The sequence below is a fragment of the Mustela erminea genome, chromosome 11 (genome assembly GCF_009829155.1).
Source record: "Mustela erminea isolate mMusErm1 chromosome 11, mMusErm1.Pri, whole genome shotgun sequence".
Lineage (NCBI taxonomy): Eukaryota > Metazoa > Chordata > Mammalia > Carnivora > Mustelidae > Mustela > Mustela erminea.
In genome coordinates, this window is record NC_045624.1 from 27,868,166 (window position 1) to 27,885,287 (window position 17,122).

Genomic DNA, 17,122 nt, shown 5'->3' on the forward strand with positions numbered 1-17,122 from the left:
CTCTTTCTGTCCTCTGGAGCCCCATTGGTTTCTTTCCTTGGTTCCTCATTGCCGGCCTAAAACCTGACCTATCATGTGTACGAAATGAATGTTTACTTACTTTAATAATTCAGTGTCTTGTTAATAAGGGCATTTAATCCAATGTGTGCTAACCTCCATTATGACGATTTTCAGTGGATGCCCTTTGAAGGGTGTTAGAACTTACGTTTGGGTCAGTGAGTTCGGGAACTCGTATCGCTGAGTGCCTATCATGTAGCAGGCAGTGGACTGAGTGCTTCCCATTGCTTTTTCTTATGTCAGAACAAAACAGTTTTAGTTTTATCTTTAGAGTGATGTAAACAGATCAATAAACCACTTTTAGTCTGTGTGTAATAACTAGGACCTGGAAATGAGACTACTATGTCCAGTGTAAGGTATTCATTGTAGTAGATTTCTACCTACTTTGGGGTTACATCATTTTCTCTTACACATAGTGATGTAAATAAATTGTCATAATGGCATGGGATTATAATGTGAAGTGTTTTGCCCCTAACACCAGTGTCACGATGGATTTCCCTTGTATATCTTCTTTGTATATTTTTGCATTCTCTAGTAGTTTGATTCCCCACACTCACCTCTAATGGGGGTTGATATTCCTTATAAAAATGCAACTTTTTAAAATTACTGGAACAATTTAGATTTAATGTTAGTAAAGTGAAAAGGATTCTAAAGAAGGCGACTACTGATTGGGTGATGCAATAGGTGATTTTATCTATACATTTCCTTGTATTACAGGACACACTAAACTGATTGTATCCCTGTCTCTTACCATAGATGAACTACAAGGCAATTGCACTCTAGAGAGATGTTGGTCAGCCATAATATTTACCATAGTGTGAGTACTTCAGACGGTTTAGTGAGTTAGGATCTGGCATCTTGAGATCTTGTATTTTAGGGTCTAGTTAGTGTTTATTCCTTTTACAAACTTACTGGTTTTTGAAATAGCACACAGTAATCGAGTGGGGGAGGGGATCAAAATTTGGAGAAACACTGATGGAAAAAGAGTAAGCTTTCACCTATTGCTCCTGTGTGAGGAGTCAAACAACTCCATGTTCTTGCTCCACCATTTACTATGTGCCCCAGTTTCTGGATTTTATCATTTATTTGGCTTTGTATTTAGTGCATTTTAAAATGTTTAGTACTTAGTGCTTAGTGATGGAGAATAAGGATTATGAGTTATTACGATTACCAACATATGACTTAATATATGCCTGGCTTTCTAAAACTAAAAGACCATTTTTGGCAGAGGAGGGCGTGATGCACCTGAAATGCGCAGACCCCTGTGCACACAGGTATCGAAGCTCTGCATCACCTCCCTCCACAGAAAACGCCCTTTTTCATAGAGAGACCATCTACAAACATCACATGTGGCTTCACAATTGTGCTGTCATCTTTGACCTCCAGGATACTGCTGCTTGATGACTTCAGCTGCTGACATGACCTATAACAGTTTAACACGTACCCATCAATAACTGCGTAGAACTTACTTAATAAATGATTATTAATATAATAACTTAGTATCCCATTCTTTAGACGAGAATATTAGAGAAGCTCTATAAGAGGCTAAGCAGTTTGTGGCAGGATGTGTGGTTGACCTTGGTCTGGTTTCACAGCTCCTGGTCTTCACCACTACCCTACAATTAGCTTGACAAGTGGTGTTTAAGGAGAGAGTGTTGAGAGGAGGCCTGTTTAAAGGACTTTAGGGATTGGGCCTTAGAAGAAAACCTCTAGCTAAAAGATACTGGGAATGCTAATGGGAGGGTAGAAGTGGTAACTGTTGAAAGCTCAATGTAATTAGTGATAAAGGGGGGTTGGTGGGTGAGTTTGTGGGCAGGGTGTATCTGAGAAGGGAGAGTTGAGCTCCAGGGGAAAGCCTGCTTACAGTTAGGATGTACTGATTCTGGAATTGATCTCTTGTGTAAAGAGTGAATTTGTGTGTGTGGTGGGGATTGTCTGTGTAACCTTTTTCCTTTGCAGTTTGAGAGGGTTAAAAATAATTTTTATAATTCCCCCCCAACAATTGATATCCTTCCCCATTTGAAAGTTCAGTGATAAATACAGTTGCCTATGGAAAAGGCCACTATGCTTTTATATCAGATGACCAGTATGTGTGTCCTTTCAACCCAAGGCAGAGCATCTCAGAACAGTAGTCTGCAGGCCAGTAGTGGCAGCATCGCTCCAAATTGTTGGAAATGCGGATTCTCAGGCTCCACAGCAGAACTTATGGAGTCAGAAAGTTGGGGACTGTGGTGGGGGGCAGATACCTGTTTTAACAAGTCCTCCTGCTGATTTTGATGAACATTCAAGGTTAGGGACCTCTACTGGGTCTCAAAGTCAGTTTATGTTCAAAAAAGAATGCATCACACAGGTGTAATCAGAAGGAGAAAGTATAAATGAAGATAATTGTGCATCTTGAAGCGCTACACAGATAAAAGTTGCTATGTTACATTAAAAGACACATTTAAGCATATTATGTGCCCCACTTCTCGGATTTATGCGTGACTTTCGCATATAAATGCTTACTCCTTTCCTCTCCCGGTTCTGGTTTCTCTACCAGCACTATCACACTGCCAGGGGATTTGTGAGAAAACATAGGATTCCCAAAGTAGAAGATTAGGAAAAAAAAAAAAAAAAAAAAAAACAGAAAGAGCTTAGGGCAGCCTACATACTAGGTTGGGCAGCCCACACTGGGTAAAGTTGGTTTCTGACACCACCTACTTAGTAAAGTTCTGAAAATAACATATTAAAACAGGGGGCATAGATGAAATGCAGAAGGGAATTCTATAAATTCCTAGGTTTGGGTTCATAAACTCAGCTTCACAAATGCTGTAGGGAGACCTAGTGACCATAAAAACGTAGCGGAAATACGTCTAAGCAGGCCACCCAAAGCTGCATGGCATCTGTGTTAATAACACCACTGCTTCTGTAGCTAGAATTAACTCTTTTTCATGTTAATGGGGAGAACTTACCCTAATGCAAATTCCTTGATAATTTCATTCATTCAACAAATATTGGTCTGGAAATACAGGGGTGAACCGTATAGATCCTATTGCCCTAGTGGAGCTTGAGTGGGATTAAGTTATAGTAAAAACGCAATACTTTAAATGGTTTTAAGTGCTGTGGAGAAAAATAAAACTGAAAACAGGACAGGAACAGTCTAAGGCAGAGTTGCTATTTTTTTTGTTTGTTTTTGTTTTTAGATTTTTTAATTTATTTACTTGAGAGAAGACAGTGAGAGAGAGCATGAGAGGCGAGAAGGTCAGAGGGAGAAGCAGACTCCCCATGGAGCTGGGAGCCCTATTCGGGACTTGATCCCAGGACTCCGGGACCATGACCTGAGCCGAAGACCGTTGCTTAACCAACTGAGCCACCCAGGCACCCCAAAGTTGCCGTTTTAAATGGAGGAGGCTTCACTAAGAAGGTGAACAGCTGAACCAAAGACCTGGAAAGAATGCAGGCTCCACACGGGGATACATGCTTGGGGAGTGCACCATGTGCGGAGAGCCACCAGCTTAGTGAAGGGGGCTGTCCCTTGAGCAGTGGTTAACCTGGAAGGTTGAACACCATGTTAGCTGCCATTAAAAATTCGAAGAATGGCCTTGGGAAGAACTTACATTTTCTTTGCTCTTATAGGAGATGTGAGTCTGTGGGAGCATGACTGCTGCAGGGGAAGCATTGCCACCAGGCATTAAGGGATAAGGCAGAGGGATAGGATCCTCAGACTCCCTGCTGAGCGCAAGCCCAACACAAAACTCAATTCCGCGACGTTGAGATCATGACCTGAGCCAAAATTAGGAGTTAGATCCTTAACCTGATTGAGCCACTCAGGCACCCGAGGGGTATCCAAGTTCCAAAAGGGCTCTTGGGTTTGTACCTTTCAAGTCCCTCACTTTCCTGAAAACCCAATCCTGGGATTAAAAACCAATATTGTTGTTTCATGCATCGTGGCCCTCTGGTGGAAAAACAAATAACTACAAGGTATAAACCTGCAGAAACTGAATCAACAAATATTGAGAGCCAGTGGATGCCGGAGAGATTGTAGTTCAGTGATTTTGGAGGTTCATTTTTCTCTGACTTAGCAGAATGTTTGCTTTGAAGATTGACTTTCCAGAATTTTTTTTTTTTTCATTTTCATTTTGGAACTTCGTTTCTCTGCTGTAGGCTCCTGGCTTATCAAGAGTGAAGAACTTGGTATCCTTAAGATTCATGCTTTAGAAACCTAGAGTATGAAAGGGTAGTAGCTCATTCTCTGGTGTCCTGACAGTATTGTAGAAAATAAAGTGATTTGGTTTTTAGAAATATGTACTTTTTAAGACTTTATTTGTTAGAGTGAGAATAAGAGCAGGGTAAAAGGGAAAGGGAGGAGCAGACTCCCCGATGAGCAGGAAGCCTGACGCAGGGCTCATTCCCCCGGGACTCCAGGATCATGATCTGAGCCGAAGGCAGACGCTCAACTAACTGAGCCACCTGTGTGCCCAGTTTTTAGAAATATTCTTTCTCAATTTCTGTGTCCACATTAGTATATCACCCGTCTTCTCAAAAGTTTCTGAGGTATTGAATCTGCAACAAAGGGACCAGTATTTGTTTTCCAATCCATTGTGGGTTATTTTCTAAAATAAAAATCATGTGTCTGGCTTATTCTGAATTGCATAACAAAAATAATCTGGATTGCTGGAGGTGTAGATGGGTAGGCGAGAGAAACACTGGACTAAAATGTCATTTGCAGCATCTAGGCTGGAGGTACATGTCAGGACAAAGGGCAGTTACATGTCTAAACTCACGATTTCATGTTTGATAAAGGAATGAGATTGGTTAAATAAATGATTTCTCAAACCATTACAAACCTTTCATTCAGTTTTTCTGTGTGGACACTTTCATAACCTAATGTTGGTATAAAATTCTGCTTTCGGATGTCAGGGCAATGTTACATCACTTTAAGTTTCTAAAAATTCTTTGTACTTAGTGATAGATATTAATAACTTGGGTACTGGCATTGGTCCATGGCTCCCACTTCCCATAGCACCGATTCAACCCTTAATTTATTCTATTCTACTAAAAGTTGTGCTAAGAAAGTTATCCTTCTTCCACCAGGGAGGAAACTGAGCCAGGTTGCTGCAGGGGATCTCGGCTCGGGTCACAGCCTGAAAGCCCAGGTCTGATTCCCCTCCAGTGTGTGTTACATTATTTTCCTGCTGACAAAAGGAGGGTAGCACAGAAGTGAGCGTGAGGTGAACAGAATTACAGGATCGACTTTGGAGTATTGTAAAGCCGGAAGACTGAGCACATTTTCTTTGTTGCATATAATAAAGGATTTATTGAACATTAGATACTATGAGACTACAGAAGTAATACACTAAAATTTTTTTCTTTATCGTCATGAGGGGAAAAAAAACTCTATAAAATAGGTGGAACAAAATAGCTCAACCCAGGAACTTAGTGTTTTCTTTTTTTTGTTTTGTTTTTAAAGATTTTATTTGTTAGAGAAAGCATGAGAGTGGTGGGGAGGGGCAGAGGGAGAAGCAGGCTCCCCGCTGAGCAGGAAGCCTGAAAATGGGACTTGATTCATCCCAGGATCCTGGGATCATGACCCAGACCCAAGACAGACACTTAAACAAACAACTGAGCCACCCAGGTACTCCTTAGTGTTTTCAGTGGTACCATGAAATGTGGAATGAAATAAGAGGGTTGAGAGAGGGTAGCTTCTTTTTTCACTTTATGTATTCATATAGAAATTTACGGTAGAAATTCATATCTGCTATGTCCTAGCCTTTCCACTGTAGAAATGATCTTTTTTCTTAACCCTAAACCATCCCAGTCTCAGAATTGGAAGCCCGGCTGGTGCCGTGATCTTGCTTCTCTGTGTAGGTTTGTCCTTAGAATGAGTGGCTTAGTAAATTTTTCAGTTTCAGGCTCTGTTGTTATAGGGTTAAGGAAAGTGTGCCATTGGCTTAGGGAAGTTTAAGGAAATCATTGTGTTGGAAAATACCTATAAGAAGTCTAAAGGATCTGCTACTAGCTGATATAAGATTTAAAAAAAAAAGCTTCTAAAAACTCTAATGCTGATTATGGTAACAATAGCATGCATATAGTTTTTCAAAAGAAGTTTCGTATGTTTCAGATCACATTTATGTTTATTTGGTTATAAACTTTTCTCAGCCAAACGACAAGACGATACAAGATATTTGTAGTTTAGAGGGTTTAGATTGCTATAGGGGCGTTAGATTAGTTATAAGGAAGGGTCACTTGAGAGCACCTGCTTTCTAGTTTAAAGTTAGAAGCCTAAAGGTATCACTTACCTAATTTATTTTTCAATAAGAGATTGTTTGCTATCAGTTTTGTTATTACTTTTCTATCAGTTTTGTTATTATATTTGTTTTGTTTTGTTTTCAAAGATTATTTATTTGACAGAGATCACAAGTAGGCAGAGAGGCAGGCAGAGAGAGAGAGGGGGAAGCAGGCCCCCTGCTGAGCAGAGAGCCCGATGCGAGGCTCGATCCCAGGACCCTGGGATCATGACCTGAGCCGAAGGCAGAGGCTTTAACCCACTGAGCCACCCCAGCGCTCCTACTTTTCTACATTTGATAAGGGAATGGGACTGGTTAATTAATTGGTTTCCAGGCCTTTGGAATTCATGGATTGATGAACACCAAGGTCAAGTATAGCCTTTCCGTTTTTTGCCAAGAAAAATCATTAACCACAGTAAGAAAACGCCCACAATTTATTAGCATTGTACTATAAATAAGTGACTTGTTGAACCTATGATTTCTACTATAATATTGAATAAATTTAGCTTTACTGAAATTACGTTGCCATCTACATTAATTTACACTGAGTCAGGGATAATTGCTTCCCACAGGGGTCAAAACAGTACTTTTGGATTCGATAGCTTTCCAAAGTCCATTACTACTAAAAGGCTCTCATGATTTCCTTTAAAATTTGAGGATTGAATGATACCAGACCTACAGAAACTTTAAAGGTGCAGTCTAATGAAATCCATAGCCTAAGCAACAGAGAGATACAGTGATGCTCTAGAGAATTTGCTGCAGCATGAGGAAGGGTGTGTTTGGTCCCTTCAGAGAGGATGGGGAGCTCCTCCCTGGAGGCTCAGAATAAAGAAATGGTATCAAGCAGTGAGAAGCTTCACAAAGGACAGAGAGACTAACAGGAGAAAGCTCTACCTCCAGATTCTCTTCATCTACTCAAATCTGTTCCTCAGTTGAGTGAACCACAATTTGGTAAATCCTCAAGTCTGATGGCATGGTGGGGAAGAGGAGGGCTCTTGAGTGAGATCATCTGGGCTTACATTTTTACTTTTCCAGTCTTCTACTCCTGGCTGTGTAATCCCTGGCATGTTGCTTTCCCCACCAATGTGGGGTTTGTTTGTTGTTGTTGTTGTTGTTGTTGTTTGTTTTTAAAGACTTTGGAGTAGATGCTAGCACTTACTTTGTGTTGTGAAGGTTAATATATGTAAAACCCTAGAATATATTCTCCCTTTTTTCAAAATGCTATTTTAATCACATGACTCCCTGACTTTGGAAGGCATTCCATGTTCTTGAGATAAAAACCAAGTACCTTCCACAGCCTGTGAATCCTGTCCCTCCTCTCTAGCATCTTCTCATTCCACTAGATCCTTAGTTGCTTTACTGAAGCCCAAGGACCTTTCCAAGGCCATTTAGACCAGCTGTGTTCCCCCATCCACCATCGCTTGGTCTCCTCACATTTCCAAAGGAATTCCTCTCCATTTTCATCACTCCGCTCACCTCTTCAGGGAATCTTCTGTGCCCTCCTCAAATGAGTTCAGAACTTGGTTACAAACTCTCATGGCTCCAGAAATTCCCAATAGTATTCACTAAGCTACAGTCATTTTAGTTGCTGTAATTACTTGTTTTCCTCCAGCGTAAGTTCTGTGAAGGCAGCAAACCCCTGTCTTTGGCTCACTGGTACATTCCCAACACAGAGCACATTGCCCAGCACATAGTATGTTTTGATAATGTATTTATGGAACAAAGGGGTGAAGTATGGGGGAGGAAACTTGTCAAGTGCTGTGCAAACAAGTGTGCCCCTTTACTGGAACAGAAAGTATGTTCTCCAGAGAGGTGGAAGAGAAGACTGGAAAAGCAACTCGAAAGAGCCCCGGATGGATGAAGAAACTGATACAATACAGTCCCGAAAGGGAACCTAACTAAGGACTGGCTTTGGGCGTATGAAGTGAGCCGATAAATACTGGTGTTGATAGTGGAAAACGAGAAATGGACAAGTAGTGGGACTAAATTCATCACTGTTAAAAAAGGCTTCAAGAATTAGGAACAACTGAAAAAGTTTTAAGAACAGTCATTGTTTCTCTATGCACAGCATACCTTATGGGAATTATTAGTAGTTGGCATTATTAAGGAGAAAAAGTCCTCTCTTATAAGTGGGGCTCTTGTACTTTCCCTGTGTTTTTCTCTGGCTGAACGCATGCTGGCAGCCTTCCCAGGAACCATCTCCTGGATAGCCACCATGATGTGGCAAGCAGATAATGTTTTTCTTGTCATGATACAATCCTTCTGAAGCAAAGAAGCAGTGCACGGATCAGATCAAAAGTAATGTGTGAACAATAAAGGCTTCTGTGGCAATGTGTATTTCAAGTTTTATTTGGACAGCTGAGCAGCCTTACCTTTTGCAGATGCAGTTTTCTGTTGTCATCACATTTCAATTTTGTTATTCACCATGACTTTAAGATATTCAATAACGTTTTTAGTATGTAGACGGTGCAGGTGAATGGAAAGCACCATTGGCGTGCTCAGCGGGCCCCTATACAAGATAAAACTTGCTAAAATGTGGCAAAATGTGACTACATGCCATGTTATTTGATGTCCCTTTCCTAACTCCCACACTGAATTGGTTGGGTGTTCAGTGGCATTTTCACATAAAGGTCACTGATGGTGGGTGCTGGCCACCATGTATGGAATTACCAATGAGAGTATGTGGCTGCCAGAGGGTGAACCTTTGATAGGAGTGGGAGAAGGGAGGGAGAAGAATGTTGCTTTTGGATTCGATTAGTTTCTGTTCTTCCAATACGTGACTGTAGGCCAGTCAGTGAACTTCACAGCCTAAATCACTTAATCTATAAAAGAAAAAGATAACAAAAGTGGCACAGGAGATAATATGTGAAGACAAAAGGAGATAATATGTGAAGAGCTGTGGGGAGACCGAATACCTGCTCATCAGTGAGTTCGTCAGTGAGCTGAATTCCCATGGCCACTTCAGCACCAATATGGCGCCCTAGATGTACCCCAGACAAAACCTCTTTGAGGATCCTGGACAGCAGAAATCTGTCTGTGTGCACCCAAGGCTTGGAGACCAACTTCTAGGACCAGCCTCTTTATGCGGCCACACTTTGTCTGCCTTAAACTTAATAGTTATTATTGTGAAAGGATATAAGATTAAGATCGTTTATATCTGTTGGACTTGGAATAGCTGAAAAATCTTTAAAAACTATCATTGCTACAATTACAGAGATTGTCATTTAGATGTTATGTTTTTAGGCAAAATGCGTTTTATTTTCTTCACAAAGCTAGTTTTATGTTCCTCTGTGACTTCACTCATGCTTATCTCTGAGGTGTCTTTTTCCTATTCATGTGGACAAGGTCTATTCCTTAGATTAAGCGTGTATTTAAAAATCGGTAGACTTTAGTGGTTAATTGAAGTTTTGCAAGTGCATGGATGGGGAAATAACCATCCATACCATTCATTCCTTCCTCATTCACTCATTTTATGGATATTTTCTAAGTGCTTGCTCTTGTGCTTGCACTGGTGGTAGGTACTACAGATACAGTGGAGAATGAAACTATATTTGGCCTCATGGAACTTACTCTCTAGTGGGTAAAAATAAAGTAGCATTAGAACCTTCACTCAATTATCACAATTACAAAGTGATGAGTATTGTAAAGGAGAAAAAATGGTACTAGGTTTGCATACAAACAACAGAGGATCGTGCTGATTCAAGGCAATTTGGGAATGAATCACTAAGGAAGCGTTAATGGAGTGGGGATCTGAAGCATTACTAAGAAAATTAGATGATGGTGAGATGGACAGTTGAAGTTTTGGAAAGAAGACTAGTGGAGCTGGAGTGCGGAGACTGAGAGAGAGAATGCCTAGTGATGAAGCCAGAGTGGTAGTTTGGAGCCATTTGAAGTAGGACCTTGGTGACAATTTTGGTGGAAAGTCAGTGAAGAATTTGTAAGCTGGAGAAGAATTGAAATGACCATATTTAAAAAAAAAATACTAGTTTTTTTGTGAATACAAAAATACTAATACTAAAGGAAAAAATTTGGGGAAATGAGGTGAGTGGCTTTTAGGAAAACTTCTGAGGTGGGAAGACTAGTAAAGAGGCTAATGCTCTTAGCCAGTTGAGATAAAATGAGGGCCATGAAGAACTCTTGTGGGCACAAGAAGAGGCAAAGATGATCTGAGAGGAGTTTAGGGGCTGGTAGGATCAACAGGGTTTAGTGACAAGTTGTAATTTGGGAAATGAACATGGAGAAGATGGAGTTGAGAATGGTTTCCAGGTCTCAGAGGAAGTAGTAGGATCTGACATTGACTGAAGCAGGAATAGAAGGTGCAGTAAACAATCAAGTCATGCATTCCATCATGACATTTGTCCCACTGACACCCTAACCTTACAAGTAAGGAGAGCTCTTGATTGGTATTAGAGAGCCATGTCTGAAGCTTGAGTGATACCAGGAGCATTTGGTGGATCGCACTCTGTGATGGTGTCAGAATCGGAAGCACATGCAAAATGGAGTAACGCAGACCTAACTGATGCATGTCAGCATGGAATCCTTAAGGAGAACATGGAAGAGAAAAGCAGACGTCTGTGATGATAGGCCTGCCTTTCCTACACCTAGGATCAGGGGAGGTCTGTAGCTTACTCCTGCTTTCAGATCATTGCTTTTCCTTCCTCATGCAAAATCTCTCTTGCCTTCTGGTGTACATTCCTTTCAATGATACCACATCGTGTATGTTCAGTTTTTTAGTGTGTATCCATCTTCCAGTTCCTCTCACACAGGCATCCATAGGTCAGGAAATCTGTGAGCCCGGGGCCTCTCTCAGCCTCTTTAGTCTTAAAGCATTCAGTGTCTGTAGATTGTCCTTTCTTTCTTCAAGGAATCTTTATTCAGCTCTAATTATAGGACAGGCTCTGTATTAGGCACTGGATCCAGAGGCACACGAAACCAAGTGTCTGCTCTGGTGGTACATACTTTCTGTTTTGGGGAGACAAATACATATCTGGAGCCATGTACTAAGAAGAAAACTAGAGCAAGATAAAAGGGTGAGAATGATGAATAGGGGGCGGGGCGTGGGGTGGGGGGGAATCTCAGAAAATGATATAATGGAGACCCACATGAAGTAAGAGTAAACCATGTGGGTCTATGAATGTATTATGTATTGCGGTATAACAAATTATCCTGGAATTGAGCAATTTGAAATGATGAATATGCACATGTCCTTTCATAATCCCTCAGCATTAGGAACCAGGGCATAGCTTTTAGCTGATGTTTCTGCTTCGGGACTCACATGAAGTCGCAGTCCTCATCCCAGGAGTGGCATACTGTCATTTTTCCTCCATACCTTAAACTACCTCCCTTTCCTGACTTGTCTCTCTCATTGCCTAAATGCAGTTTCCCAGTCCAGCTTCTTGCTTCTCTCCCATTTCCTTTTTTATTCATGCTTCCTAAAACGGGTATTTCCGGTCTTAATTTTTGCCACTTGTCCTCTTTCCTCTCCTGTAGATGGGCTCCCACTCTCTTCCACACCAGGAAATCTGTCAAACGTGACCTCTATTGAAGAAGACCCGTCTGTATTTTTTTTTAAACATCTACTTATTTATTTGACAGAGAGAGATCATAAGTAGGCAGAGAGGCAGGCGGAAAGAGAGGAGGAAGCAGGCTCCCCGCCGAGCAGAGTCCCATGTGGAGCTCAAACCCAGGACCCTGAGACCATGACCTGAGCCGAAGACAGAGGCTTTAACCCACTGAGCCACCCAGGTGCCCCAGTCTGTTCTTAATATAGCTGATTCTTCTTGTGGCATTTGATTCTTTCTCTTGAGATGATCACCCCTCTTGATTGCTAATATGGCATTTTGCTGCCTCCTTCTCTGACATACCAGCCTCTCTTGGATCCAGTTCTTCTGCCAACCTTCTAATTTTAGGTGTTTATTAGAGTTGTGTTCTTGACTTTGTTTTTAGTTTACCTTGTCTTCAAAGCTGACCTCCCGCAAAACTAAGCTGATAATCCCTGACCCCTTTACCCCCCACCATACACCGATACTGCCCCCCCAACACACACACACATTGTTCAACCATATCCTTTTGTTCTTTGGTTAATGGAATCTAGGCAACCCAGTTAAAAAAAAAAAAAACCATCAAATTTTTCCTGCCTTTCTACATCCTGTAAATAACCAACATATGTTAATTCTGTCTTCTAACTCCAATCAAATCCTTCCTGTTTTGGTCTGCGGTACTTGTTGCATAACTGATATCCCATTCTCTGTTCTGATTTGTTGTCGTCTACCCTGGATGCTGCCACCAGTTTTGTGTAACTCTTGTTTCTCAACACGTTAGTACCTGGGTCACGCAGCCATCCTTGAATCACTTGTCACAGAGTGCTCAGATCACTTGCTTGGCACATGCTGCATTTTGCCGTCTGGTTTGTTGGTCTGCTTGGCACAACTTCTGCTCCCCTCTCTCTTAAATTTAATGCTTCTGCAGAATGAAAGTTTTACGTTGCCCTCAAAAGGCCATGCTGTTTATGCCTCACTCCTTTTTACTTCTGTTGTTTTCCTGAAATGTTTTCTCCCTTTTCCCCTTCAACCCGCAGTCATTCAGATCACAGGTCCCTGTCTTTGTTTTGTGACCCCTTTGTCCTCAGCCTTGTCCCCAGACAGTGGAGTTCATAACTTCCTTTTCTATCCTCCCCTTGCATAGGCTGCCATTCTTCTTTTTTTTTTTTTTTAACTTATTTATTTATTTGACAGACAGAGATCACAAGTAGGCAGAGAGGCAGGCAGGGGGTAGGGGGAAACAGGCTCCCTGCTGAGCAGAGAGCCCGCTGCGGGACTTGATCCCAGGACCCTGAGATCATGACCTGAGTCGAAGGCAGAGGCTTTAACCCACTGAGCCACCCAGGTGCCCCATGCCATTCTTGCTCTTACTGTATTATTTAGCCCGTGTCTCTGGTTGTGTGAGCTTTGAGAGCAAGTTCTCTGGCCCATTCATTCTTCTGTCCCTTCAGTACTTAGCAAAAGGCCTGACACAAGATGACTGCCTAAGTATCCATAAATAACATGTAATTTGACTGCCTTAGTATGGTCTAGGTATGGTTTTATAGGGGAATTAAGACTCTACAAAGTCTTATTATCCTTGCTTCAAAAAACATTGTTGGGTTACTTGGTAGAATTGAGCCCTGAGTTAGGCGGAAGTTGAGAAAAAATAAAAATCCCTGGCAACTCAGAGTATTAGATACCAAGTAATTAAAAGCTTTTCCGAAGCCAGCATTAAGGTATTTATATTGCAAATTAAACCTGCCTTGGTGTTCCAGCTTCATACGCAATTACCAAATTTTTTTTTAAAAGATGTTATTTATTTGACACACAGAGAGAGAGCTAGCAAGAGAGGAGGGAACACAAGCAGGGGAAGAGGGAGAAGCGGGCTTCCCATGAGCAGGGAGCCCGAGGCAGAGGGTCCTGCTCCCCACATCTCGAAGTCTGAGGACCAGACCTCATTGGAGAAGATGTGGCATGTCCTACTGTGTGGCAGAGAGTCTGACTGCAGTCCTGGGGAGTCTGGCTTCTGGGGTGCCTCACAGTAGAACTTGCTGGGGGTCTGCCAGTGGGAGTGGTGTACTAGGAAGCCACCGTCGGGCTGGGAGAAGCTGTCCACACATTTGTGCCATGCTTCCAGGTGTAAGAAGAGAGCCCTTTGTCCTCCAGGGTCCCTCCAACAGTTTGCAAAGTTGTACTAACTGACACAGGCAGGGTACTAGGAAAAGTAGCACATAAAAGTGGTAAGTTGACGACTTTGATTCCTCAGCTTCCATAGGTTCCCATTTAAAATATAAGGGTCTTATAGGAATTAGGAAAAAAATAGGTATATATAAAATTTATCTTGAATTCTAGTACCCAGTGAGAGTTGTGCAATTAGAAGAGGATGACAAAGGAGATGAAGGCACCCTGATGTGTCCCAAAGTAGTTAACGGTATTCTTGGCAAAAGTACATTATTGATTACCTTTATTTTCATTGATCTGCATGAAGTAAAGGCATTGTTCTTATACCTGTCTCTTAAGAATTAGTTTCAGCTTAGAAATAGAAAATCAGTCTTTTCTATAGTGACTGAGGCACAACTGATAAAGAGAACGGAAACACTGTATGTGTTCAGTGTTTGCCTAATGTAGAATTTACAACACGTATTTCAGTATATTCGCTAAAATGTTCAGAAGTCAGGAGTCCTCTGGCTATTGAGCAAAGAGAGGAAACAACATTTTGTATGAAGGACACTAAAAGGGGAGAAATCAAACATTGGGGGAAGGTGTGGGGTCAGGTGATGGTCAGTGAGACCACTTTCTACAGACCATGCGTGCTGCTTAACCACATGCCAGACAGACATGATAATAGTCTAGTCCAAGTAGTGGGGTCCTAACTTAGAGTACCATTATTTCAAGTCAGTTCTTAGGGTAAAAGTTGACATTGATTTTTTTTTTTTTTTCTTCATAAACTTAACAGAACTCACGGGTCTGCACTGAATAATCTTACAGGCTCTTCTGGAAGAGGTTTTTTTTTTTTTTTTTTTTTGGTCATTATAGGAAAGAAAAGGAATAAAAGCCATCTTACCTGCTACACAGAGGATTTTTAGGACTATTGATGGAATAGATATTTAATGAATCTTGACTGATATTTGTTGATATTTGGGTCTACAGCTTAGAAGAAAGAAGAGGTTTAAGACCAACTCTAATGTTTTGCACAGTAAGACTTAATTCCCATCTCTTCCTATCCATTTCTGAACCCCCTTCTCTGTGCTTGTCTTTGTATGTTATTACCTAGTATTAGGGAACATCTAGATACTTGTTAAAGATTTTGCCTTTCTGTCATCCACTCTTACCAACTCTGAGACATGTGCAAGAAGAAAGGGAACTGGTGAAGTCAGGGATGGGGATGGTTGCACCGTGATCTCCCAGCCGTGGAGCAGGTTTGATTAAGGTATACGTGTTGGGTACTGACTTGGATACCAGGATATTGGCCTTCAGATCCTCACTCAAAGAATCGGGAAGCCCCTCCCTGCTGAAAAACTAGCCAGAACTCTCAAGTACAGATAAAGAAGTTGAGTTTACATCTCCAATTACTTTCTTAACTCTGAAAGGATTCAGTTGCAGAGATGCCCATGACCTTCAGGTGGGGGCACATGTAGTTTGAGTTGGCTCATCTTATGGTTTCCTGGCTTTCATTACTGCCTTTTATAAACATTTCATCATTTTTAGAAGATTTGGGTCCTTCTTATGTCACCAGTTACCATGTGTTATAAAACATTTTGAATCATTGTAGAACATTTGGTGTCATAATTCTGGCTGGATTGCTAAAAACAAGGAGTGTTACTATTCCTGCCTAATTGTAAATGGGGTTTTTGTTTTGTGTGTGTCTTCCAGGTTTTTCTGAAGAGTGATCGAGTGGCCAGAATGGTTCAGAGTGGAGGATGTTCTGCTAATGACTTCAGAGAGGTGTTTAAGAAAAACATAGAAAAGCGTGTGCGGAGTCTGCCAGAAATTGATGGCTTGAGCAAAGAGACAGTGCTCAGTTCATGGATAGCCAAATATGATGCCATTTACAGAGGTGAAGAGGACATGTGCAAACAGTCCAGTAGAATGGCCCTAAGTGCTGTGTCTGAACTTATTCTGAGCAAGGAACAACTCTATGAGATGTTTCAGCAGATTCTGGGTATTAAAAAATTAGAACACCAACTCCTTTATAATGCATGTCAGGTAAGTGGTCCATATTTCCCATTCCGCCACCTGGCTCAGAATGAATATCAAATATTTACAAGCCTATGAAAATGTATGTTTTATAATCACTTTGCCTGAAAAGTTGAGTGAAAATAAATTTTAATAAATTGAGTCGTGGTATTTGAAAGAAACTTTGAAAGAATTATTTAATAGAGGGAGAAGTACATTCTATCTGTAAATAACCATTCCCATATGTCCTATGTTAGGACCTCAGATTTTCACCTGTTTGGTACATTAATAATAAAATAAAGATCCTCTGTTATCTAAAAAAGTTCAGCAGTTTATAATAAACAGCTATTCCTGAGTGCAAAATAATTTTTTTATTAAAGGTAAGCTGGTCTTCCAAGTTCTGAGGAAGTAATTGAAACTTCAGAATTTCTTTAACCCAACAGGATAGAAACAAAGATGTTGCAGAACTGTGAAATTTAGAGATGACCAAATAAAAAGTATTTTTTCTCTTCAGTTGTTACTCTAATCATACATAGGACAAATTGAATAAAACACCATATTCCACATCTTTCATCCTTGGGCCCCATGATTTATCTAATAATGCATTCATTTCATATTTGCATTTTGTTTATTTTAGTGGTATAAATTATTAAACTATGCCCTAATATACAATTTAAATAGACATAATTCAGGCATTTAAAAATTCATGCATTCATTAGACTTATACTTCTATAATGTACATAATTTACATGTATTTTTAATCTTTTCACAAATTTCAATTTCAGCATTCTATGTGTATCATTTGCTTTGCATTACTAACTTGTGAATCCTTCAAGTGAATAAATTGACAATTAATAGTAAAGCAATGTAGCATCTTAACCCTGTGAACAATTCATGCATTCATCATAATTATTTTCACTATTATTAAACCAGGTAGTTATTTGATCATAATGGAGGATGACTATAAAACCAGAGTCTTCTGTTTTAAAGATAAATGCAACAGGGACTTTCTATTTTTAATGAAATAGTAACTCACTTCTACAGTTAAATATTGATGAACATAACTTAGTGAAATTCAGATTCACACATTTGGTATTTATT

General features: G+C 40.6%; 1 protein-coding gene across 21 annotated transcripts in view; it reads left to right on the top strand.

Annotated features, from left to right (window-relative positions):
* The window catches only part of CADPS2 (calcium dependent secretion activator 2), a 535,725-nt gene that overhangs the window by 183,931 nt on the left and 334,672 nt on the right, over window positions 1-17,122 (top strand). For all 21 annotated transcript variants that reach the window (XM_032305737.1, XM_032305741.1, XM_032305748.1 and 18 more), the window contains exon 3: window positions 15,719-16,051. In XM_032305737.1, coding sequence (XP_032161628.1) covers window positions 15,719-16,051 — 333 coding nt within the window. The remainder of the gene's footprint in view (window positions 1-15,718; window positions 16,052-17,122) is intronic.